A 25,419-nucleotide genomic window follows, 5' to 3' on the forward strand; every position below is an offset into this window, starting at 1 on the left:
CAGCAACAGAATGTACTTTAAGCAACACAGTAAAACATGACCTTTTATCCTTATCAGAATTTAAATATGTTTGTTTTCCTTGCTCCCTTGCAAAATTATGTTTAGATCGTGAAAGCGCTCAAAAAGACAAGCATACAGAAAGAGATGGCCACACAGTGCGCTTATTTCCAGTGTCTTTTTGAGCTCGTCCACGATCTAAACATGGTTACCCAACTAGCGTAAACACTGCCGTTATTCCAAAATTAAGCCTTTCAAAAAGTGGGAGCCCCTTTCACCATACAAGGTACACCATAACTAATCCAACACTTTTTTCGTGTTTTCTCTAAGAATAAACACTGCTAGAGGGTTTTGAAATAATACTTGTCTTTTCGACTCTACGAATGTAACACGCAAGTGTTCAATGAAATGACCATCTGCCCATCTTGATCATTGCTCGAAATCAGAGTATAATGCACCATGAAGGGTAGGCTCTGCTTGATTTTTGTTTTCCAAATGTAGCATATACCTGCAACCCTTCTGCTGGCTTGTATGCAGCAGGTTTGTCTAGGTAGGTGAATTGTGGTTTTGCAATAAAGATGAAATGATACTTGGGAAGTGAATGGCTTTCTAAAATGCATTTAACATACATACAGGGGCTTTAACAGCACCTGGTGTAAGCAACATCAGTAGTGGGACCACAGCAGTGGCCTAGTGGTATCAGCATCCGCCTCGCAAGCGGGAGGTGTGGGGTTCGATCCCCAGTGCCACCGGGTAACCAGCGGTGATAGAGTGGGTACAAGCTTTCCCCTTATCTGGTGCTCGGCTTATTTAGGGTGAAATGCTTGAGAAATGGGTCGTTTAAATGGCCAGTTTAAAACTTGAAATAAACATGCTCCAATATATACACAAAATTATTTTTGTGCTCTCTCTTACATGACATCAGTCAATCGTATCATAGTGTTGGTAGTACACGAAATGCATGTGCAGAACAGATGCATGCCCTGTTTTTGTTCATACCTTACCTGCTATGTGCTGTCATGGACTGTTATGTGCTGTGAAAGAAACAGTTGGTGAGCAATGTATTGCAGCCTTTTTTCTGGAGGAATTTGAATCATGTGAAGTGCAGCTGAAAGAAATTGTTTCATACATAAGTATATTTCATGCAACACAACAAAAAGTGCACAGCCCCATGATGAGTTGTGGTTTAAACTAATAGCGAGCATTTTACTACTCTAACATATCATGGAGGTCAGTGATGCTGCAGGCACAAAACTAAATATTGTGACGTAACAAGAGCTAATATGAACAATCATGCCTTTAAGAGATATTTTCAATACACATTCTCCTGAATGAACTAAAGTTATCCTTAGGAGCATTCAGAGGAAGACAACTGTGTTAAATGCCATTTGCCAGAATAGGCCTTTTATGAACCAGTTGCAAATGTAAAGAATCTGACTTTAAGACCACGCTATGCATGCTCTAACACAAAAGTAGTTGCATACAAGCAATTTGTATACTATACCCCAAGTTTTATGGTAGGTCTGTATTGCACAATTTTTACGAAAGGTAGTGAAAAGTATCTGCCATAAAACACACCTCTGCTTGCAGAAACCAACAAATAAATACTGGGTTTTTAAGGTGGGAAAGAATTTACAAAGTATGTTCTGAGGTTTTGAACTTCAGGCTAGTTATTTGAAAAATATCAATCCCCAACCTGCAATGATTGAAGTTTCAGGAAATAACATTTCCATTGTAACAACGGAAACGATCTCTTATTTGAGGAACGACTTTTCAAAAGCCTGCGTTTCATGGCTGCTGTCAAGGAGCCCTGATAAACAGAAACCAGTCACGACGCACAACCAAGCCCCCATAGCACTTTTTCAACTATACGCTAATGATGTACCTTTAAAGTAAGTGTTAAGCAATACAAATACAATTCCTTTGATTTCCTTCATGATTTATCACTGGTGTATACATACAAAGATAACCGTACAAGATGTGGAGTGCATGGTAGACAGTAGGCTCATGGTTTCTTGACACTCACAAAGTGAACAAGGGAAGGAAAAATCTCAGGGTGCTTGCTTGCCGACGTTTTGACAAGCCGAATTATTTTTGTCTGGGATCAACATATCCAGAGAAAACTTAGAATCCCTCAAGTACAGGGTTGCCCACTCTTAGTGCAAACATGCGAGCACATGGCTGAACTCTTTGCAGGGCAACTGCGTCTGACATTGCCGCACATCGAAGTGAAGTAACAGATGACACGAAGCACCACATCCAGGTGCATCTCCTCCTGCGCCATTCTGCAGCGACGAGTGGCTGTGTCGCACGCAGTGGACCTCTAAAGAGTGCAGCCATGTGCTCGCATGTTTGCACTAAATGTGGCCAGCGCTGCACATTCCGGAATTGGCGTAATTATTTAAAAAGGCCTTGCACATGGTCACAGGTTTCCCAACCCATAATTTCCCCCTACAATCCTGCTTTTTTTAATTTATTGTTATACTTTAACCTTACGCCCTGCACCTCCTGATGCCACTTCTCCAAAACTTGGCTTCCCCACTCCCCCCCCCCCTTTTTTTTTGCCTTTTCTGCGAACCTGCCCTCATTTTCTCTGTTTCCTTGAAATTATTTTGCCCCCCCCCCCCCCCATGGTATTTTATTCTGCCATGCTGCTTAATTCCTTTATCCTAGTTTTTCAGGTAAAGGCAGCCAGCCATACCAAGCCACCTGTAGCGGCTGGACACAAATCCTTTCAAGCCCACTATCTCCACGCTCAACACCCCGGAATTCCTTTCTACTGAGCTGGCCTTTTCTTTTCACAGTTTTGCAGGTCAGCCGGTTAATCTTCTTTAGCAGCCATCATGCCTGGACTAGGTTCACACTCCCCATCCTAACGCCCTTCCCATATCGCACCCTCGTCACACACACCAGGCCTTTCTCCTTGAAGTGAAAACCTTATTTGAACTCCACCAATGATGAACGCTTTTCCAGACAAAGACAAGTCCTCTTGTCGAAACGTCAGCAAGCACCGAGGCTTTTCCCTCCCTTATTCAGTTTGTGAGATACCAGGAATAGGTGTTCAAGCAGCCATAATACACTAATACCCGTCACACGGGCACTGCAAAGGCCTTTGAGAAACAGGTCCTTATATCCAAAGGATTAAGGAGTGCAGCTACATGGCACAAATGTTGCGCCTTTGCCCCTAAGGGCTTTGGAGGCGAAGGCGCTCGTCAAAGACCTTTCGAGCGGAAAGGCGCCTTCGAGAACCTGTGATTGCAGTGCCATCCAACGTCGAAATGTAAAAGCAATAAAAAAATAGATACAGCTAATAATGTTTGAAAATAATTTTTTTAAATATGAAAGGTGTGTCTGGCTTTGGTTTTTGTATGGGTGTTTATGTTATATGTTCAGATTTCAAGACAGTGAAAGTGCAGCAAAATCGAGCAACCTTAGTGGCCCATGCAATACACGTACAAAACCTGCTGCTGCTGATGAGAGTAGCTGTTGCAGTAGATTTAAAGAAGCAATCAGAATTAAAAAATTGTCTAACCTCAATGAATGAACAGAATACGGCACTTTAATTTTAAAACACTCACTTCAGCCACCTCGAGCACAGCAGCAGGTACGAAGCCTGAACGACTGTTTCCCCCTTAGGCTGTACCGTGCAGCTGCGTCACTGCTCCTTTAAGCTTTCACTCCTTTGGTGAAAAATGGTGCCTATGCTGGAAAAGCCTTCAAGGAATGCCGTGCGCCAGGGGTATAAAGCACATTTCTATGTGACACGAAAGACTCATTGCCTTTAGTACTGACCACATTCTGAATCATGCTTTGGTGGCTTAGTATATCAAAATACTGGACATGACAAAAACAGCTAGTTAGTGAGGCCTATTATTTGCTAAAGGAAAAATTATAACATTCTCCTAAAATAATGAAAAGAAACCACCAGCATTGACATCAATGTACAATTTGGCTGCAACATACAAGCTGCAACATACAAGCCCTAACATGACAATCTAGTTAAACGTAAATTCCCTTTTCGCACTTAAAAATTGCATGCATTATTTCTAGAAAGCGCGAGAACAGAAGCTCATACATAGTGCCAAAGAAAAGAGTGCCTGACAGTACCACTCATGAGGTGTTTATCGGTAACTGCAATGAGCAACGCTATGTAAATTGCAATCCAGAGTTGCAGAAAATCAGAAGCGCAATTCAATTGAGACCTAGTCTGGGATCTGAGTGGAATGGCCGTCATTACTTTAGCAACAAAATGATACTGTACCAATCATACCTGAAGCAGAATAGCTTTACCCCTTGCAAGTCCAGCACTATGCCCAGTACCAAGGTAGTGCTAAAAGTAGCCTGAATCTTTCAACCAACAGTAAGCACGTGAAGTAAAAGAGGACAAATTTGATGGTTACATTGTTTCACTTCTTAAGGGGCTATAGACACCAAATTTTTCCTTGCGCGTTTTCTTCTTACAAACGATGCGTTAGGAATTCGTATACATGGAGTACCCTGTGGTATTCGTGTATGACCACTAAATCATTTATAATTGAATTTCTTCTGAACGCTGTTTCGGTTTAATCAGTCGAACAATTACTGTGACACGTAGTTGGTGTTTAGGTCACATGGGGCATAAAAAACGGGCTATATAATTGCTGACACCTCAGTTTTCGCCATTCCAGGTACTGGAAGAGGATGGTTTAAATGTCGTAGTGAATTAAAACAACATATTGGCACTTATATTAGTTTTCTAGTGCATCACGCGACCAAAATATCAACCTGATGTCACAGTCGTCCTTCACTTGACGAAATCAAAACAGCATAAGCGAAGAAATTCAATTATAAATTATTTAGCAATTGTATGAAACTACCACACAGTAATCCATGTATTATGTCCAACAAATCATTTGACAGAAAAAAATGCTCAATAAAATTAAGTGTCTATAGTCCTTTCAGCACCCTATGATAAGGCATCAGGTTATCAATCAAATTTTATTTGCCATGCTGTGATACTGGGTCACTTCAGTGATTTTCAATATTCCTGAGAGTTCATGCTTCTTGCTCATTCCATTCACCCGATATTATTTGTACAGTGACCTTTTCTGGCCACTGCCTGTGCACAAACATCAAGGCATCAGTAACGAACAAAGATGGGTGTTAAAGACTGATTGAGAACATAACGAAAATTTTAAAAACCACTAGGTTTTTTTGTTCTCAGAAGGCTACAGAATTCGTTTATGGTTTATGGGTATTTAACATCACAAAGCGACTAAGAATATGAGGGACGCCGTAGGGAAGGGCTCCAGAAATTTCGACCACCTGGGGCTCTTTAACTTGCACTGACATCTCACAGTACAAGGGCCTCTAGAATTTCGCCTCTATTGAAATTCGACCACTGCAGCTGGGATTGAGCCCAAGTCTTTTGGGTCAGCAGCCAAGTGCCATAACCTCTAAGCCATCGCAGAAGCTCTACAGAATTCCTTCATGCTGAGATGAATGCTCGAAATATCATCATGAAGAGTATCATGTGCGGCCACAGAAAAAAAATCACTATTTTTCATTTTTTCTATCAAAAGAACAGGCAGTTATAGTCAATGCTGCTTAAACTAGCTATAGCTTAAAGTTTTATGAGTAACTGAAAGGGAGGAAGTTATTCTAGCTCCCTTGTCCCTGGCATTAGAATGACTGGTGGCTTCACTCTAAACTGTGATCAGCCCTCAAAGCACTTCCATGTCAAAGTACTAAGAAGTAACTCACAGCATCCAGGACGATGTGGCACTTGTTTGCCATTAATCTATCCCCTGACACTTCGCGGTACCTGAACACATTAAATATCAATCAATATCTACATCATGAAAGAAAGCATGATAACTAAGTGGATAAGATGAAGATGTTTGTCCGGATAAGGTGGCCACAGCTGGCACAGGACATGATTAACTGGAGAGGTATGGGAGAGGCCTTTGTCCTGCAGTGAAAGTAGCCAGGCCGCTGTTGCTGATGATGACAAACACTGTAGTCTTGGTCTGGGGCGGCCGAGGGAAAGGAGCCATGACTCAGTGGCTTGAAAACGAGGTAAGAGGATTCACTGGACAAAGAATAGGAATTTATAGACTGAATGACTATTATGTGTCTTACGAGTGCATGTACTTGAGAGGTGATAGCAGCTGTGGACACATGTCCATCGCAGTTTTGAGTCTGCGAGATAACACATAGGGTAAGGTATTCCCTGTTTTGCTGCCGAAGGCAAAAACGTCAGCGAGTGGAGTTGCCTTGCTGTTCATTGTCAATATCTACTGCTCAAGGTAAAGGAAACTAGGGTATAAAAAATACAGCATTTCATATTACGCTTTGGCCAAATGCAGTGAGAATGAAACAAGACTAGAGACTTGTCTTATGTTTGCACTCTTTTCTTTGCACCAGAGGAGAAAATATTTGTGTACAGTTGACCTACTGCTTGCCACTGTCCTAGAAGAAATGAATCCAGGTCTCAGAAAATCTACCGAGAGAATACTGATGCTGCATGTACATTTCTCTGAACTGTTCTGAAATATGCGGAAGTTACAAATTTTTTTTACTACCTGATTACATACTGTAATCTTTGCAAGGAATATGAGGTTAATGGACTGTGAAAAAAAGTAAGGAATGGTACCTTTGGTACTCGGCACTTGGACAAACAGCAGACCCACTGGGCGTCTCCAGGGGCTCTGCTTCCAGGCGCCCCTAGCAACAGTAGCCCATTGTCCAGATCCAAAGGAACCATGCAAATGATAGCAGAAAACCTAAGTTTAGGCAGCAGATGCATGAACACAACAGTTTGCCAACGTTGTTTCAGTGAGATGGTTTCAAATCTGTAGACAATATCTGGTAGTAAACAAATTATCAAAGGACCATCTCGTGCGCAGAATCATCTCAAAACACATTCGACACGCAGTACCAACATGGCCAGTTTGTGCTTAATTGAATCCAAAAGTTTACGCTGATCGACCAATGTTACTTCAAATAGAGAAAGAAAGCGCATGCACGTTGTACTGATGTTATCGTGCACATTACATCCGACGAGACGCCGAGTTACAAAACAAACAAAAAACCGCTTTCAAAATTTGAGAAAGGCTGACATTCTCACAAGTTCGCCAAACCGGAGACGTTGCCGAGTGGCTGCCGCCAATGTCACTCGCAATGCACAGAAACAATAAAAATGCAGTGCCGCTGACTTTCGTTGAGCAAAATTCAGTCGATTAAACTTACAATTATTCGCCTCTGCAAGCATGTCAACAAGTTAAGCGCGCATCCACGCTATTTGCATTTTACAGAGTGGCACGGGAAATTCATAGTGCCATTCGCGTATTCGCGTTTATGCTCACGTCACCCACGTCGAAAAGGCGCACAACGGCAAAAACATATAAGATGTATTTAATGTTACGGTAGCTTTTTTAGCTGACACCCTGAATGATTTGATATATTAAGTTTTTTTTTTCTTTTCGTTGCATGAACGTTATTACCACCAGCTGCAGCGCAGCTTGGCCATGACTAGCCTGGCGAAGTCGAAGCGCTAGCCAAGCCCGAAGTCGGAACCATGTGCGTAGTTAGCGCAGTGTGGAAATGAACGAACAGGTGCTCTGGAATGGTTTTTGTTCTTCTGTGTTCGCTGCGTGCGTCTTGCGTGTTGTATGTCGTTAGTGTGTGTGTTTGTGTGGCCCGAACGCTGCATTGGAGTGTACAACCGCTTGCTGTCCCATACAGCATCGGTGCGTAGTAAAACGATCATGCAGAATGTGCGTTACAATGCCAGTGGCCCTGCACGAAAGAGGAGACTTGAAGCCGACGGAAAAGCTGCTCTCCCTCGTAGGACTGCAAGAATCTGATGAGTAACAGTCGACGCGCGTTTCGGTGGATGATTCCGTTTATCACGCCAAAGAATTCAGCACTGATGAGCTGCTGCTGCATCATGATAAGCACCTGTGCGATGTTTGTTACAAGCTTGTTGGGTGTGAACGTTGCCATGAGTGGTATTCGTCGAGCAGCGGCCCACAGGGCGTGGCACCAGTGGATACCTGACAACGATTACTGATTGTGCGCGCCCTGGCGCCTCGCATTCAACCGCATGCTGTGGCGTTAATTATATCTGAATGTCACACGTAGTTGAACTATCGCAAATATTACAGCCGCATCGTTTAAACGTACCGTCTGAAGAGCACCCTTTTTCGTTTTTTTTTTAGGGAGGGGTGGGGTGGAATTACCGTCTGCTCAAATTTAATGTCACTATTATTTTGAGCTTATTTTCTAAATTTCTGCCGTGGTGGCACATTCTCACCTCTTTGTTGCACTGTAAGCAATGCATTTATTGGGCAGAAGTTTATTTGCTGTTGTCTTGGCACAAGGTTAATGATTGTCGTGCTGTTGTGCCATGTTCAAATAAAACACATGATTGTACACTTGCAGAATTTCTAATGGGGTAATAAATTACTGAGCAGCAAGTATGCACTGTGGTAAATGTGAGGAATGTTACTGAATTACTTCACACTTGGCCTGTTCTGTTGTGGTTACGTACGCCTTGGGGGGGGGGGGGGGTGGGCGCGTGCTGCTTTCCAGTGTAGGGGCGAGACGCATGTCAAGCTCCACTTAACAGCTTTTTTCCCTCCACTCTCTTCTGGTCAACATGGTAAAATAAACTGAACATAATGCGTGCTTGCTCAGAGCTGGCTTAAGACTACATTTCACTTATTTACTCTCAGGGCCGATCGGCATCAAACAGAGGAGTGGGTGACTAAAATAAATACATGTGTACGCTGATTAATTAAGATGATTATACGCAGCTGACTTGAAGGCATCGGATGCAGAGATGGACACGATGAAAGCAGAGATGTCACAGTTGGAAACGTAGAAAAGTAGAGATCTGCATGAGTTTGTACACGACTTAATGTGAACACTAGCAAAAAGTTAAGAAGGCGCAGAGGACTGAGGCCAGAGTTAAAACTTCCCTGCAAGCCGAAATGAGCACATGCAAGCAGTTATGTGAACAAAGAACATGGAAAAAGAAACACCTTTTTGGACAGAAGGAAAGCTCTGGCACATTGCTTATTGTGATGTTGCCTAAAAAGTTGATGTCTAGTGGTTCCCCTTCTTATCTGGTCCTTCCACACCCAGCAACTAAAATGCCATCAAAAAGGAGCATCTCCAGTCACTAATTGCATGGGAGGTACACTTCTCCAGATGTCAGAGGGTTGGTGCCTCATCCTACAGATTATCTAGTTTGGCAGATATAAACTTTACCACATGCAAGAGGCATGTGGTACACTTGTAGGTGGAGTATTTCATAAATGTTACAGCATATTGTACTGTGCTGGCATGTTTCATTATTTACATCGCAGTAATATGCTAGCACTGGCTGGAAAGTTTGTAAGTGAACAGAAAAAAAAATGTTCATGCTATATCTGAGCCATAATCTTAGTACTTTATACAATGTAGCGAAAATAAGGAATTCCTCATTTTTTTGTCGGCTTTTTCTTTTTGAGCATTGATCTTTTGCAAGTTAGCAAGGTTCTACAGTCTTCTATGCCTATTGGCTGGCCCACTTGTTTGTCAAGGCTGCCAAGTACACAATGGGTCGTGTCAGTGCAAGCTAAGTAAAAGATGGATAGAAAATTCATACTTTCAGAGTACTTCCAGAAAAAACAGCTTTTATTTCCTACTCAGGATGGAAGAACAGCATTGATGGTGCACATCCTCCTTGTCACTGCAGCAATTATGGCTGCTCGCTGCTTTTTGGCAGTGTTTCATTTATCTGCAGGAAGAGCAGGCATGAATTCGTGGCAATATGTACCTACTAAATTAAACATTGCAATGAACAATATTTTGTGTCTGTGCTTTTGTTTTCCATGAAGGAGTTAGCGGTTTTGATTAGTGGTTGTGTAGCAAAGATGCAACTGCTACATTACACTGCATTCACAGATTTGTTTGCCCGTGTTTTTTGTCTTTTCAGTGGTTCGTTTCCTTACCAAATGGCAGATGGAAATTCGGCTTTCAAATTGTGTACTTTCATCATGTTTGCAATGTACTTTCAGCTGGTGTTCAATTTCACTTTGGAGAAGTTGTGTAACCATTGTCTGTGTCTAAATGTTTTCTAACAGTTGACCTCATTATGCAGCATTTCTCACAGAAAGCAAATGTTGCCATAAAATTTTTATAAACATAACTCTGTCATATGGCTAGGAACATAGCAAAAACATTTCTTTATCGAGTCAACTTTTAACATTATAACAAATTAAGGCCTTTGTTATTTAACGTTGCTCACAATTTTTACCAATCACTCAACATTGAAGCAACATAATGCATTATCACCCTTCCTCGGATCTTCACCTTTGCACATGGTGTTAATCTCATTAGACATGCTCATGGATTCCAAGACAGGGCAAGCATAGCATGGGGCAGCAGAAGGTCAGGTGGGTGGATGAGATCAGGAAGTTTGCAGGCATAGGGTGGGTGCAGCTTGCAAAGGTCTGGGTTAATTGGAGAGACATGGAAGAGGCCTTTGCAGTACAGTGGGTGCTGTCAGACTGATGAGGAGGAGAAGGAACAAACGTCGGAGCGATGCAGTCGTCGCTGTCGCTACCCAACCACTGGCTAACGTCGATAATTATACCCGTGTTTTTTTAGTTCGAATATGATTTTTAGGACAAATAGCTTTAGACAAACAGAGTGAGACCTAGGAGTGGGGGCGGTTGTCAAATTTAGAAGATAGCAGTAGGTGCTACTCGAAGTAATTCCAGCGTAGGCGTTTTAACGAGCCACCGCCTCATTCCTTCACACCACTGGGCTACATTTTACAATGCGTGATTAACATTAATTGATCTCGGACATACCTAATCAGTGACATGATAACTGCCTTGATTATAAAGAGAGGGGATCCATTTATCTCTTCTTACACTTGTCTTGATCAGAAATAAAATTTGTTTTTGTCCCGAACCTTAGGAATAAAGTAAAGACAAGCAACAATGAAGAAGTGGTTCCCACGAGCCACGATACACGCACATTCTATTTACGTTCACACCGTGGCATCTAAACCAAACACAAATTGCCCCGTATGTCTGTTTTCTTACATCGGATCGCATTGCCCATCAAGTGCACGGCTGACTTTTATCACGATCGTGTAATGATTTCTCGAGAATGTATCTGGCATGGGCAGGGCACCTGGGGCGGTATAAGATGCATACAAATGCGATGTCCGGAAATAAAGTGACTCTTGTTATGGCAAGCATGCTTTCGGCTGCCTTCAGTACGAACTACATCTGATGTTGCAATATATATATATAGAAAAAGTAGAGAAAATATTGTCTATTAAATGAACGAAAATTTACAAACAGTGTCAACCTAAGAGCAGGAAGGCAGAAACGAGTGCAAACCATGCGGCTTTCTGAAGCTATTGCAGATGCACATTTTTCTGGCTGCGCCCTCAAGTCTATGTCCACAGCCACCTCGAGCAAGCGTATCTGCATTCTGCAGTGAAAAGGTCACGAGAAAGTGCTACGTGACGACCTACAACTGATCAGTTGCTGGAAGCTTAAGTGATATTAATGTGAGTCGTTTGAAGAAACCATCACGTTGTTGAACCTTCAAACATCTATGAGGGACTACATATTAGGCACATTAGTTCGAGTTATTCAAGAAACAAGTTAAGCACCTTTGCGACACGAACGTGAAGAAAACGCTATTGACTGTATTGTTCATGTAAAAATTGATCGGGAAGCAAAATGTATCGGAGTAGGACAAATGTTTATTCTCGTGCTAAGCAGCGGCGTCGAAATCTTATCATCGCCCCACCTCACTGGCTTCGTCAAAAGCACTTCATTGGCTTGAGTTGCAGCATCTTCGCATCGACTACGGTTGGTGTGAAGTGATGTCGCTAATCTTCTTTCTTATGATTGTTGGTAAGTTGCTGACATCAAGCCGTGCATCGATGGCTGCAAGTAGGCACAAGTTCTCCAGTGTCGGGGCCAAGTGCAATACGTGCAGATTCGTCAGCCATCCGGTCTCCTCTCCGTTTTCCTGGTTGAGTATCGGGCCAAAGCCACCAAAGAAAACTCTTTCACCAGTAGTAGAGCAGCCGTGGAAGTAACTCGCCGACGGGCCTGAGCCAGATGGCCTCACTTCGGTCCAGCACGAAGTCTCGGGTTCGTACTTGTGCATGTCTGTAAGAAAAGGGCCCTGCTGTACAGTGCTCCCTCCGAAAATATACAGCTCTTCTTTGTACACGAAGGCTGCATGCCCTATCCGCCCGACGGGAGGAGTGCCTTGTACGCGTGGGCGCACCCAGGTCGAGGTGGTCGTTTCCAGGTAGTACAAAGAGTTGTCGCAGACACGACCACCGAGAGAATGGTTTTCCAGAACACCACCCCATACGTATATCCGGGTCCCAATGGCAGACGCGGTGTGGAAGAAACGCCGAGCCGGAGCCTGTCCACTGGTTGGGACACGATGCCATTCCATTGTGTCTAAGTCAAGGAACCACATGTCTATCCAGCCGTTCGAGGTCCCAAGGATATACTTGCGGTTACCTACTGCGCATGCTGTGTTGCCGTAAAGCGATGGAGGCTGCTCACCGAACACCTGCGGACGGCTCCATGTCAAGGTGCTGGTGTCGAAGCGGTAAAGGACGTTTGTCAGCGCCGGGATGGATGGGCCGCCCCACAGGTACGCGCAGTGGCCGTAAGCTGCAACGGTGTGCCTGGAAATGTCAGTCTGCTCGCCGTCGGGGAGTTGCGTCTGCACTGTATGCCACCGGTATGATGCGGTGTCGAAGATGAACACGTCGACGCGGTTCTGTAAGTCGCGATACATGGTCGCGCGATACCTGGTCGCGAGGGAGCTATGGAACGAGTAGAGCTTGCCGTTGATGGCGACAACCCTTTGATTAACGCGATCTGGAACGCCGCTAAGCCGCACAGTCCACATCTTATCCCACACAGGCAGACAACACGCTCAGAAACGAGGATCGGTCATTCTAGCGATGGTGGCGGCGTAGCGCGGCGTCTTTCTGAAGCAGCAAGACCTGATTGTTCCTGGCTGTTTAGTCTTACAGACGCGGCATTTCATGAGCAGTGCATGAAAGTGGGTTCTGCATAGAACGTACGCAGGTACGTGCACTTTGATGCGTTCGACGGAACGCTGGTTGTGTTCGATGCAAAGCCCGACGTGGAGAGCTCTGGCTGGCCTGTGCTCCGTCGCCGCGTTGCGAGAGGATATCCTAGGTGTGCTGCCTACTCCCCCCGTGACGTGACGTCACATACGTTGACCGAGTGGAGCGGGAAAGCGTCTGCTGGTGTCGCATGCGCAGAGCATGAATGTGGGTTCTGCATAGGACGCCGGTGCACTTGGACGCGTTCGGCGGGACCCTGGTGGAATTCGATTCTACGCCCAGTCGGCAAGAGCCAAAGCTCCCGGCTGGGCAGTCGTTTGTCTGCCAAGACCATCTCTTCCTGACAATAAAGTTTTCTCTCTCTCTCTCCCGGCTGGGAATGACGTGAATGTCACTTGGCTGCCATACGACCATCGCTCCTCTACCTCAATGCCAAACTGCGGCGCCGATGACCTTGGCTTGACTAGGCCAGTAATGCTTAAGCTTTAAAAAGCATGTGAATTATATTTTTACGAAGCGCGAGGACTCTGGCTGACACTAGCCGCACACTGGCAGTTCCGCATTCCCCAGGATTTCATCATTAGGGCCTTTTCCAGAACAGAATACTGCCATCGCCAGGCTAGTCGTTGTTGTAGCCTCAAAAACGATGGCTAGTCACAGTCCGAGTCCTCGCGCTCCGACATCCTCCTCTTCCCGCTCTTGCGCAGTGAAGCACCGCACCTCGAAGATTAAGCGGCATATCAGTGCATTGCTGACATCCTGCGCCTGATGTTTTTTGGGAAGAAAAAAATTGCTGTTGGCCTGGCTGTTAGGAAATGATATACGTAGCGAAAGCGCGGCGACTTCTGCATCGGAAGAGTGCATTCACTAGATGCGCCTTTATTTATGGTTAAAGATTGAGTCGTAGTGGTGGAGTGGTAGTGTCTCGGCCTCGAACGTCAAAGGCCCTCGTTCGGTTCCGAGCCTCGGCGCTGGCTCTGTTAAGGCGCGTTTATACTCCAGCGTAACGTGGGTGCGCGCTCTGCACGGCGACGTCACGTCGGCTAAAGCGAGACCCTTTATACTCTGACGCACTCTGACCGCACTGGTGGAGTTTTGGAGCATGTCTATTTCACGCCGAGTGCGCCAGCCGCCGCCGGCCTGACCAGACCGGTTCGGCTCCGGTGCGTTGTGACGTCATGGGCCTCCACAGAGCACTGCGACTGCGAAATCGCAATTTTGCGGCCAGTAAACCTTTGGCTTTAATATCCGCGGCGAGGCGCACGTTGTGAGCTCATGTGCCTCCTCGTAGCACCGTCACAGCATAATCGCAAGTTCGCGGCCAGTAAAGCTTTCGCTTTAAAAAAACCTTCTGCTTTTAGTTTCGTCTGTCCGAGGCCACAGTTGCGCATGCACCGTAACGATGACAACAAGATGCGCCCTTCCACAGGTGCTCCGCCGCTGCGCCTTTCCTTAAAAACCAATTTTTACGTTTCAATTTACCAGCCGTGGTGGCTCAGTGGTTAGAGCGCTCGGCTACTGATTCGGAGTTCCCTGGTTCGAGCCCGACTGCGGCGGCTGTGTTTTTATGGAGGCAAAACGCTAATGCGCCCGTGTGCTGTGCGATGTCAGTACAGGTTAAAGATCCCCAGGTGGTCGAAATTATACCGGAGCTCTCCACTACGGCACCTCTTTCTTCCCTTTTTCTTTCTCACTCCCTCCTTTATCCTTTCCCTTAGCGCGCGGTTCAGGTGTGCAACGATATACGAGACAGATACTGCGCCATTTCCTTTCCCCCAAAACCAATTATTATTAGTATTATTACCGTCGGCCCTAACTTTCTGCGTAAAAAAGCCTTACATGCTCGTCAAGAACACAGACGTCACCGACGGCTTAGTCATCGGAATGGTAGGAACGCTTTTAAGAATCGAAGGAGACATCGACGACATCGACGCTACGTATATCCGGGCCTAGCTGAGGTAAGTAACTGCTCTATATTGAAGCAATGGTTTTAGTACGCCATGTAAAGCCAAGGTCACCGGAACAAGACGGAGCCGTAATGCGCATGCGCCTAGCAACAGGTGCGTCGGGCGTGACGTAGAGTTGCGCGGTCGCCGCAGAGTCCGGAGCCTCGCTGCGCGCGTCGGGCATGCGCAGTAGGTAGAGGTACGCTGCGCATGCGCAGTGGGTGTGAAACTCTCGTTCTTCAGATGAACGATGGGTGAAGAAGCGGAAAGTCCGCCTGTATACTGCGACCGACATCTACGGCGACTTCGGGAAGCCACGTCGACGGATCCCGAAGTTGTGGCGTGGTAGAAGGCGAGTCGGCAACGAGCCCAAGAAGCCAGGAATGTCAAGCGCGCGGCCGACACGCCGGAACAACCAGAGGAACGGGTTGCCAAACGGCACCATCGAGAAGCGGAGAAACGACAGCGACAAGCCGCGAGCGAACCACCGTCCTCTTCGGGTCAGCTATTGCGTACACGCTAGGTTTAACCAGAGCTCAACCATAAGGAATTTTTACAGCGCAGCTCTATACCTCTACCGTCCAACGAAATTTCGGTTTCGTCAGCAAAACCCCTCCACTGGAAAATTACCGATATGTGACACAGGCGTCGTCTCCTTTCCTTAAAACCAATTTTCAGTTCATGCACCTTCGCTTACGGCGCGGTGTGGGTGTCCACCAAGACGTGTGCGGCAGGCGTCATTTCCTTTCCTTTTTAATTGGTTTTTGGGGAACGGAAATGGCGCAGTTTCTGTCTCGTATATCGTTGGACACCTGAACCACGCCGTAAGAGAAGGGATAAAAGAGGGAGTGAAAGAAGAAAGGAAGAAAGAGGTGCCTTAGTGGAGGGCTCTGGTATAATTTCGGCCACCTGGGGATCTTTAACGTGCACTGACATCGCACAGCACACGGGCGCCTTAGCGTTTTTCTTCCATTGAAACGCAGCCGCCGCGGTAGGGTTCGAACCCGGGAACTACGGATCAGTAGCCGAACGCCTAACCACTGAGCCACCGCGGCGGGTTGCTTTTCTTGAATTTTTTTTTTGGAAAGGAAACGGCGCAGTATCTTTCTCACACCTTGGCTTACACCCGAACCGGGCCGTAAGGGAAGGGATGAAGGAGTGACTAAGAGAAAAAAGAAAGAAAGAGGTGCCGTAGTGGAGCGCTCCTGAATAATTTCGACCACCTGGGTATCTTTAACCAGCCACCATGGCGGGTATTTCCTTCCCTCAAATTGTCCAACAGGTCAGGCGTCGCGCTGAACAGACGGTTGTGTTCCGTGGACTCCTTGGCAATGCTGCGACACGCTGTCGCGTCCCGCTCTTAAAGACGAATCATAAAGGAGTCGTAATGTAGAAAAATAAAGAAAAGTGTTAGAAATAAAACATAAAAAAGAGAAGTCAGTAAAATCAAATAAGAAAAAAACTGCTACAAACATGAAAAAAAAAGCAGCTCCGTCTTTAAGAGCGGGACTCGACAGCGCGTTGTAGAGTTGTCAACGGGCCCACGGAACGCCATCCTCCATTCGGAGCGACGCCTGGCCCGTTGGATAATTTGAGGAAAGGAAACGACGCCTGTCGCACATTTCTTGGTGGACATCCAAACGGCACCGTAAGGCAAGGAAAATGAAATGAAAATTGTTTTTAAGGAAAGGAAGTGACGCCTGACTCACATACCTCAGTGGACACCGAAACCGCACCGTAAGGGAGCGAATACTTTCGACGAGCGGTGCCGACAGTCGCAACTACGCGTACCGGGAAACTTTAGGTTGGCAGCTGCTTCGAAAGGGCTTGACATCACCTAAGCCCTCGTGTAAAGTGAAAACCGCATAATGTATAATAACGGCGCCTGCAAACAATGCGAAGCATGTTCCTTCTCTCCGCGTGTGTTTCTCGGTAAAGATAATAATAATTGGTTTTTGCGGAAAGAAAATGTCCCAGTATCTCTCGCATATATCGTTGGACACCTGAACCGCGCCGTAAGTAAAGGGATAAAGGAGAGAGTGAAAGAAGAAACGAAGAAAGGGGTGCCGTAGTGGAGGGCTCCGGAACGGTAAAGATAACCGTTGCGTTTTCGTGTGGTTGTCGTGATCAAAAAAATGGCAGTGGCTTAGCTCGGCTATGCCAGGATATATGTAGCGAAAGCAAGTGTGAAACTCCCCGGTTGGCCTTGTTCACATATTCCACAACGTATGAAGCACAAGCATAAACGTCCAGTAAGATCTGTAGGTCCATGTTTGGTTTCAGCACCGAGGCTATCCAAGGATTGAAGTGGTCGCGTCACTCTTACGCCTATTCTCTAGGCTAGCGGCACGTTGTTCTTCGGTTTCTTGAGCCCGCCGCTGAAGTCTCTTGGTCGCATTCCATCGTTATTCACGGGCCGTCTTCAGTGAAGCAGGACTCAGGTCTCTCCTCCGGCTGCTGTCGCTGCTGCTAGCGGTCGAGACACCATATGTTAAACGTGCCTGTCTCGCGGCGGCATATTCATGGCGGCGTTTAGCCAGTCGTTCGGTGCGCTGTTAATATTTTATGCGCTGCATATTGCAATCACTCAGTTCAGCCCTTGGGCGCGGCCGGGCAGCCACCATTGACCTTTAGCGCAACCACGTGACGGGACGTCACGACAGCCGGAGGAAAAGCTGGGCCCCAACTCGCGCGGTCGCGCGCGGCCGCAGCCACCACCTGACTCCCGCTCCTCCCGCTAGGGGCGCTGCGCCGGCGCGTGACGTCACGGAGGAAAAGCTGGGCCCCATCTGGCGCGGTCGCGCGCGGCCGCAGGCACCACCTGACTCCCGCTCCTCCCGCTATGGGCGCTGCGCTATGATTGACGTCACGGCATATGTATAAAAGAGCTGCGCTCCTTCGCCGGGACAGTCTTATCCCCTGTCACACGGGCATTTCGAGGGCCCTCGAACCGATAGTCTATCGACTCAAAGGCGATCGAGCGCTGCTAGACGGGCAGTTTCAATGGCGATCGAGTCAATAGCCTATCGAGTCAACGGAGCAGCACGGAACTCCATCGAGATATGCAACGCATTCTTGGCTTAACCAAGCTAAGCCTGGCCATTTTTTCCTGGGCGATTCGTTTCCTCTTCATCTCGTTCCGCTGTCGATTCCAGGCCTCCTCCAGTTTATCAGAATTGTCGCCGTCCATACTGTCGCCTCAACTGTCGTTGCGGCGCACGCCAGCTCTCCTTTTCATTCCCTTGACATCTTATCACGCATGCGACGCAGCTGTGGAAGCGAGCGGAGGCGAGCGCAACGACGAGGAACGCGGTGTCACGTCCTACCAGACGGCGGCGGCGGCGAGCGGCGCGATGTGACGTCATGCCAAATGGCGCGGCGAGCGCGAAGCACAGTTACCTTCCGCGGCGAGGCGGGCGTTGGGAAGTCACGTGCCTCCATGGAGTACCGCCACGGCGAAATCGCGAGTTTGCGGCCAATAACGCTTTCGCTTTAAAACACCAGGCTAAAAATTGAATGAAAACAGCATAGCTTCGCTGTCCAACCAGACATCACAGCGCGGATTGCAAGCACACTTGAATTTGATGATATATTTCACCAAAAGCACAGACCACTGGCGTCAGACACTGTTGAAACAAGAGGATGTACAAGTGCAATCAACTGCAGACGAAGCCGTGGCATCTACTTTACTCCCGTACGTTTTCGTACTGAACGCATAAACGAATGCTGACACCTAGAAAAATTATATTCGATGCTTTAGCATAGAAAAAAAAAGAAATCGCAAACAGAGCAAGTTCATAGCATGTACTCCTATCTCCACCTAAAATTGTTAATGAGAATCGCTGCTGCATTGCGTAAATATCGTAAAAATTTAGAAGCGTCTGTATTTCTACTAACAATGTTTTTATTCACAAAACTGAAAGGCTTTTAGGTTGTGCAGGAAAGGGATGTCCAATAAGTGTTTTCTCAGGGTGGACACTAAACCAGCCGCATGAAGGCAGGGTTGAAGCAAGTGAAAGAAGGCAGAACTAAAGGCGTCCTAGAGCAGGTCCTTGAGAGGGGATAGTGCTTTAGTATCTCAGAAAACACCTCAGTCGCCCTGTGGGGAAAGGTAATGAGGTGGAAGGTATGGAAGGAAGAATGAAAGAGGCGGGCGGTGGTGAAAACATTCATTGGCTACACAAGGCACAGGAGGTATGCTTGCTTGTATCATCCCGTAAGTGACCGGTCCTTAGAATCACTAGGTGGAGGTTCCTAGTTTCGGAACCCAGTGGCGGTGGCCGCCGCCCAGGCGCGTCAACTACGGCTTGTTGCGCTTGTAAGTCGTGACAGCCGAGCAGGGTCGCCTCCGAGTTCTCCAGGGTAGGGTTGGGGGATGGGGGGAATACGCGGGTTGGAGGGGCAGGCCCACACCATGTGATAGGTGTCAGAATACACCACTCTACAGTGCGGGCAGCTGCCGTTAAAAGGAGGGGCCAAAATGTTTTAGTGCTGCCGAGCGCAGCAATGTATTCATGAGAAGGCGGAGAAGGGACCGCCCATCCGATGCCTTCTTCAGGCATTTACATGGGCGAGGGTAAAGGCGATGACTACCTTGATAGTAGGTTGCAACATCTTTGAAGGCAAAGACCGGATTAAAATCGGGTTCCTGATCGGGTGGGGAGGAGAAAACAGCCCGGTGACAGAGCCCACGGGCGGCGGTGTTTGCTGCCTTGTTTCCTGCCAACCCCTGATGACCAGGGGCCCAAATGAGGTAAACAGTGGTCGGGGTCCGCATCCCGTATGCAATCTTGGTAGATTCAGTAGGCTATGAAGGGAGTGCAGCCTATTTCAACATTCCGACAGACCCCTCGCGAGTCGGTTATTATGTATGTTGAATCGGAATGTGAGGCCGCGACCTTTTCTGCGTGTGTTGCACTGCAGGCTCTGAAGGTGAAGCCGTCAGCTGTGCTGCTGTTGTGAACTACCTCGACCGTGTACCATCCCCCGTGGTGAGGGCCGGAGGCGTCCACGTAGTATACACCTGTTCTGTTGCCATAATGTCGGGCTAGGGTTTCCGCTCGTGCCATGCGCTGACCATTATGGTCTTCGTGTGACATGTTGGCTGGAAGACCTAGGAGAGCGGGCACAGCAGAACGTCCCCGCACGCGCACACTTTGTTGGCGTTGCCAGGCGCCCAGAGGGACCTCTGGCGGGATACAACAGTTACCGCCTCCGGTTTAGGGCTTATGTTGGCTTAGCGTCCCAAGGCGACACAGGCTACGTAGGACGCCGCAGCTAAGGGCTCCGAAAATTTCGACCACCTGGGGTTCTATAACATGCACTGACATCGCACTGTACGTGGGCCTCTACAATTTCACCGACATCGAAATTGGAGCGCCGCGGCCGGGATCGAACTCGCGCCTTTCGGGTCAGCAGCCAAGCTCCATAGCCACTGAACTACCGCGGCGGTTCTCCGGAGTTCTTTCCTTCCTGCATGTGGCGCTGGCATTCCCTGTAGCTTTTAACGTAGAGTTTCACAGCTTCAGATAGTCCATACCAGTAGTACATGTTCCGCACTCTGGCGAGCGCCCGTGATAAACCCAAGTGGCCAGGCGTGAGCTCATTGTGGCATGCGAAAAGTGTCAGCATGGAGGTCGGCTGGAATTACGAGAAGCTAAGCTTTATCGCGGCCTGTCGAGTTCTTGTATAAGAGACCTTGCCGCAAACAGAAGGAGCCAAGACTTCAAGTCAAGTGGCGAGGTAGAGTCGCATCGCTACCTTCAAGGTCGCCAGCGAGATGGCGAATATGTGCGCGTGTGCCTGCTGCCGGGTATTTAGGTCTGAGGCGGAGAGGATGCCAAGCAAGCCGCTGCCGTCATAGGGTGCTGCGTCGCCACGATCGACTGGTGCTCGCGACAGCGTGCCGGCGTCTTCGTGTTTCAGGCCCGACTGATGTAAAATAGTGATGTCTTATTTCTAAAGCCGTAATCTCCAGCGTGCCAGGCGTCCAGACGGGTCTCGTAAACCTGCCAGCCCGCACAGTCAGCATTAATCGTAACGACTTTGAATGGGCGGCCATATGGATAAGGGTGAAATTTCATGGTGGCCCACATGTCCGCAAGACATTCATGCATACATACATACAAGTTTTATTCTCCACAAAGAAGTGGAAGGAGGTGGAGGGAAAAGCCGTACATTTGCGGCTTGAAAAATCCTCCGCCCCATTACAGTGTATACAGCAGCAGAGTGGGGCAGTAGACAGTCACATTTTTTTTTGTTGCAAAGAGAAGAGAAAAACAGCACTATATCGCATCAGACAATAAAATAAGCCTAAATAAGAGTTTCAATAGAGCACTGGATTTGGACGCCTGGAAATTTTTTTTTCGAAAATGAAACATTGTAATGTAATTGAAAATAAGGATAGACCTTTGCATTCATTCACAAAAAAAGAGTATGAGTATCAAAATATTTGTACATATTTGGAAGAGACATATTGAATAGATCAGCACCTTCTTTTTCTGCAGCATTCAATAATCGCGGAAGATTACACCGGAGTGTTTGTTGTCCATAGGCAGTGCGACATTTTGGAACTTTCCATCGTTCTGGAGTTCTGGTGCTGTAGGTGGGATAATTGGGTCTTAATTCTGCCATTTCCGTAAAAACTGTACTCTCTCGTTGGACACTTAAAAAATACTGCCTGCATAATTTGTATTCCTATATATTTCTTACTTTCAATAAATTAAGCGAAGCAAAGATATGTGAAGAAGGTGCTGTGTATTCAACGTTTTCAATTATCCGTACTATTTTTTTCTGTAGCTTTTCAAGCTTCAACACATTAGTTTTTGTTGATGTTCCCCAAACTAAATGAGAGTAGTTTAGGTGGGAGACAAAGAGAGCGCTGTAGACCATTAGTTTAACTTTTTGTTGGAAGAGTATAGCGGTTGCGATTTAAAATTCCAGTTATGCAGCTCAGTTTGCCGATTAGACTGTTTACATGATTATTCCATTGTAAAGTTGAAGTAAAATATACCCCTAACATCTTGACAGCATCTACCACTTCAATGGCTGCGGATCTAAACATTACGGTTCCTTGTAACGAAATTTGTTTATTTTTTGGTCGAAAAACTACCACCTTTGGTTTGTTTGCGTTAAGTTTTAATTTATTGCTGGAAGTACACGAGTCCAATTTGCGCAAAAAATATTTGCTTTAGTAATTCCTTCAGCTTCAGAACGTGATGGCACCAAAGCACTCGTTTCATCGGCATATATAACGAACTTCGTATCTGAACAGATGTGTACAATATCATTAATGTACAAATTAAATAGGACAGGGCCTAAAATGCTACCCTGTGGGACTCCTGAAATTATTTTTTTTTCTCTGAGAAATGAAACCATTTATGTTGACATATTGAAATCTATTTGATAGGTAACTTTTTAGCAGAGCCAAAACATGTCCCCGTAACCATAATGATGCAGTTTTCAAAAAGGATAGTATGACTAATATAATCGAAAGCTTGGCTAAAGTCAACAAAAATACTCATAATACATTTCTCTTCAAAATGTTTTAGAATATATTCCTTATGGTCCAACAGCGCCAGCTCTGTGGACCTGTCCCTCCTAAACCCATATTGCGAGGTAGTTATTATATTATGCTTGCTGGAGAAGCGCGATATTCGATCTAAGATCTAATTTCTCGAGACCTTTGGAAAAGGCAGGAAGAATTGACACCGGTCTGTAGTTCGATACATCATTTTTATCTCCTTTCTTATGTAAGGCTGTCACACGGGCGACTTGCATTTTTGTAGGAAAAACAGCTGTAGAAATGCAGAGATTAAAAATATGCGCAAGAATGGGGCTGATTATGCGTATCACATACTTGACGGGTCTTATTTGTATACCGTCAGCATCAACACTATGAAAATTATTTAAACTGAAAAAAAGAGACCACACTTCATTTGCATCTGTTGGTTCAAAAAATATTGTGCTAGAGTTTTTCTGCCCTAAAGTTTTGTATGATGCCTGGTTTTTAGTAGATTCTCAGCTAACAAAGTAGTCATTAAAAATATTTGCCTTTTCTCCTTTTAATATCTGTTCTTCGTGAAAAATTTCTTCAACTCTGTTTTTTTCTCGCTCCGACCCATCAGTGCATTTAAGTTATGCCACATTAAGTCAGTGCGCTTTACGTTGGAACCGAACATATTCTCATAGTACAGTTCTCTTGCTTTTCTTAGCTGCTTAGTCAAGTCATTACGAAATTTTTTGAACGTAGCGAGATCAGATGCTGTACGAGTTCGAATAAATGTTTTAAACAGACGTTCTTTCTTTTCTATCTTCTTCAATAGGTACTTTGCCACCGACGGTTTTCGACATCTCCTATTACCCGTATGGCGTTTGAAAACGAAGTGACGTTGGTATACCGAAAGAAACAAACTCAAAAAGGCATCATAAGCTACGTTCGCATTTGTTGCCTGAAGGACGTTGTCCCAGCAAACTGTTTCTAACTCATGACAAAAAGCTTCTAAGAGGGTAGGTGTAACAGGCTGAAAAAGATTAAACATTTTATGGTGGGAGTTTCCCCGAGTACTACATTTTATGCTACAAAACACAGGCAAGTGATCACTAATAGGGTAAGTGAGAACACCGGAACTGACAAGGGTAGCACCATAATTTGTTATTACTAAGTCAAGAATTGTTTGCGTGGACGTCGTTAGTCGTGTGGGAGAAGCAATATGGTTTATACAGCTTTAGATAGCAATACATTTTCAAAACCTATTTTCTTCGTACTATTGCTACTCACATCAACGTTAAAATCACCGGCAAGTATCACATTGTATCTGTATTGGTTAACAAATAACAATAAATGATCTAAAAACACAAAAAATTCAAGGAGAGAACCATCCGGAGGGCGATAAGTTGCAAATACACCATCTTTCACTTGCAGACAAATAATGTCAAAACTATCTGTGACACAAGAAAATTCTTAAAGCAAGACAGGCTGTAAAAGAGAGCCTACTAGCACAGACACACCACCACCGCGACGAGTGGTTCTCTTAACAGAAAAAGTTATCATATTAGGAAGGTCAAAAGTGTCACAACTGCTTGATGTTTCTGTTAACATCAGAACATCAAAACAATTCTCAAGCTTTTTTAACAAAGATTCTAGTTGAGCAACCTTGTTGAACACAGACGGTGCATTTAAGTGAAAACAACGAAGGTAACCATGTGTCTGACCACCAAGCTCTCTTAAGAGTTCTTCTAAGGTAACGTGCCCTAGGTGCGCCATTTCAAGATAAGGGTCACGGGTTCCCGACTACACAAAAAAAGGCATTTAGCTACGAAGTGTGGAGAGGTCACTCATGCTCTTGATAACCTTAGCGCCATCGCCACTCTTCCTACGCACCAAAATTTTCCCATTGACATGTCACACATATGCAAAGCCAGCCTGTTTAGCCCACTCTTTTGTGGCTTGCAGCAATACTCTCGAATAGTTGATCATGTTTTATGTGATGTACACTGAGTCGTCTTTTTCCCTAAGAACCACCCTTTTCTGCAGCCAAGCGTCTCGAAGATTCTGCCTTACAAAACGGGCAATCACACCTTTTGTCTTTCCTGGTTTCGCCGACATCCATTGAAGTGCGAGGGTGTCCGCCTCAGTGAGATGGTTCATGCCAATCTTGTCCGCCACTTCGTTGACTTTTGACAAGAGGTCCTCTCCTTCCGCCTCAGGAATGCCATGAATCTCGATGTTCAAGCGCCTGCTGCGCCATTCTAAGTCATGGACACTGAGTTTTAACTGAGTTATATCTTTGGAGCCAGCATCTCTCTCGAGCTTGTCAATTCTGCCTTTAATTCCTTTGATTTCCTTATCCTGCGAATCAAGGCGCTCTTTTATAGTGGAAAACTCTTCATGCAGCATCTGGATTGAGCTCTCTACTGCATCTAGCTTTTCGGTAAGAGGGAGAAGGGAAGCCAATTTCCTGTTCATTTCCACAATAAGGACTTTCAGGTCGGCATCCGTATTCGAGTCACCGTTTGAGGCGTCGCCCTTGCCTCCTGTCGAACGTTTACACGCTTCACACTTTCAAACATTTTTAGCCGACCCACGTTTTGAAGCAAATGTCGTTTCACTCATGCCTGAACATAACGCGCCATGAAAACAAAATTCACACTCACTGCATGTGATGGCGTTATCGTCATTCTTTAGTTTTTCGCGACATTTGCAACACCGAGTCATGGTGACCAATATCGACTAGCAAGTTGGCAGCAGCGGCAGATAGCTAAGCAACATGCACGAACTTAGTATGAAAAGGTTTGACCAACCTGTAAAACACAGCGAAGAACGGATTATTCGACGGCAGCCCCGCTCCGCCGCTGCTG

At 46.0% G+C, this 25,419-nt stretch overlaps 1 protein-coding gene and 1 long non-coding RNA gene across 2 annotated transcripts in view; both read right to left on the minus strand.

Annotated features, from left to right (window-relative positions):
- Window positions 1–6,671, minus strand: part of LOC144106266 (uncharacterized) — a 41,950-nt gene extending 35,279 nt beyond the window's left edge. Inside the window, exons 1-2 of the long non-coding RNA XR_013308956.1 lie at window positions 6,632–6,671; window positions 1,002–1,105 (exon numbers count right to left, since the gene is read on the minus strand). This is a non-coding gene — a long non-coding RNA (uncharacterized LOC144106266). The remainder of the gene's footprint in view (window positions 1–1,001; window positions 1,106–6,631) is intronic.
- Window positions 6,672–11,856: 5,185 nt separating this feature from the next.
- LOC144108339 (kelch domain-containing protein 3-like) lies at window positions 11,857–12,930 on the minus strand. Its single transcript, XM_077641598.1, has one exon. The coding sequence runs from the start codon at window positions 12,928–12,930 to the stop codon at window positions 11,857–11,859; it is 1,074 nt and encodes a 357-aa protein (XP_077497724.1).
- Between the last annotated feature and the right edge of the window lie 12,489 nt (window positions 12,931–25,419).

The sequence above is a fragment of the Amblyomma americanum genome, chromosome 10, assembly GCF_052857255.1.
Source record: "Amblyomma americanum isolate KBUSLIRL-KWMA chromosome 10, ASM5285725v1, whole genome shotgun sequence".
NCBI lineage: Eukaryota > Metazoa > Arthropoda > Arachnida > Ixodida > Ixodidae > Amblyomma > Amblyomma americanum.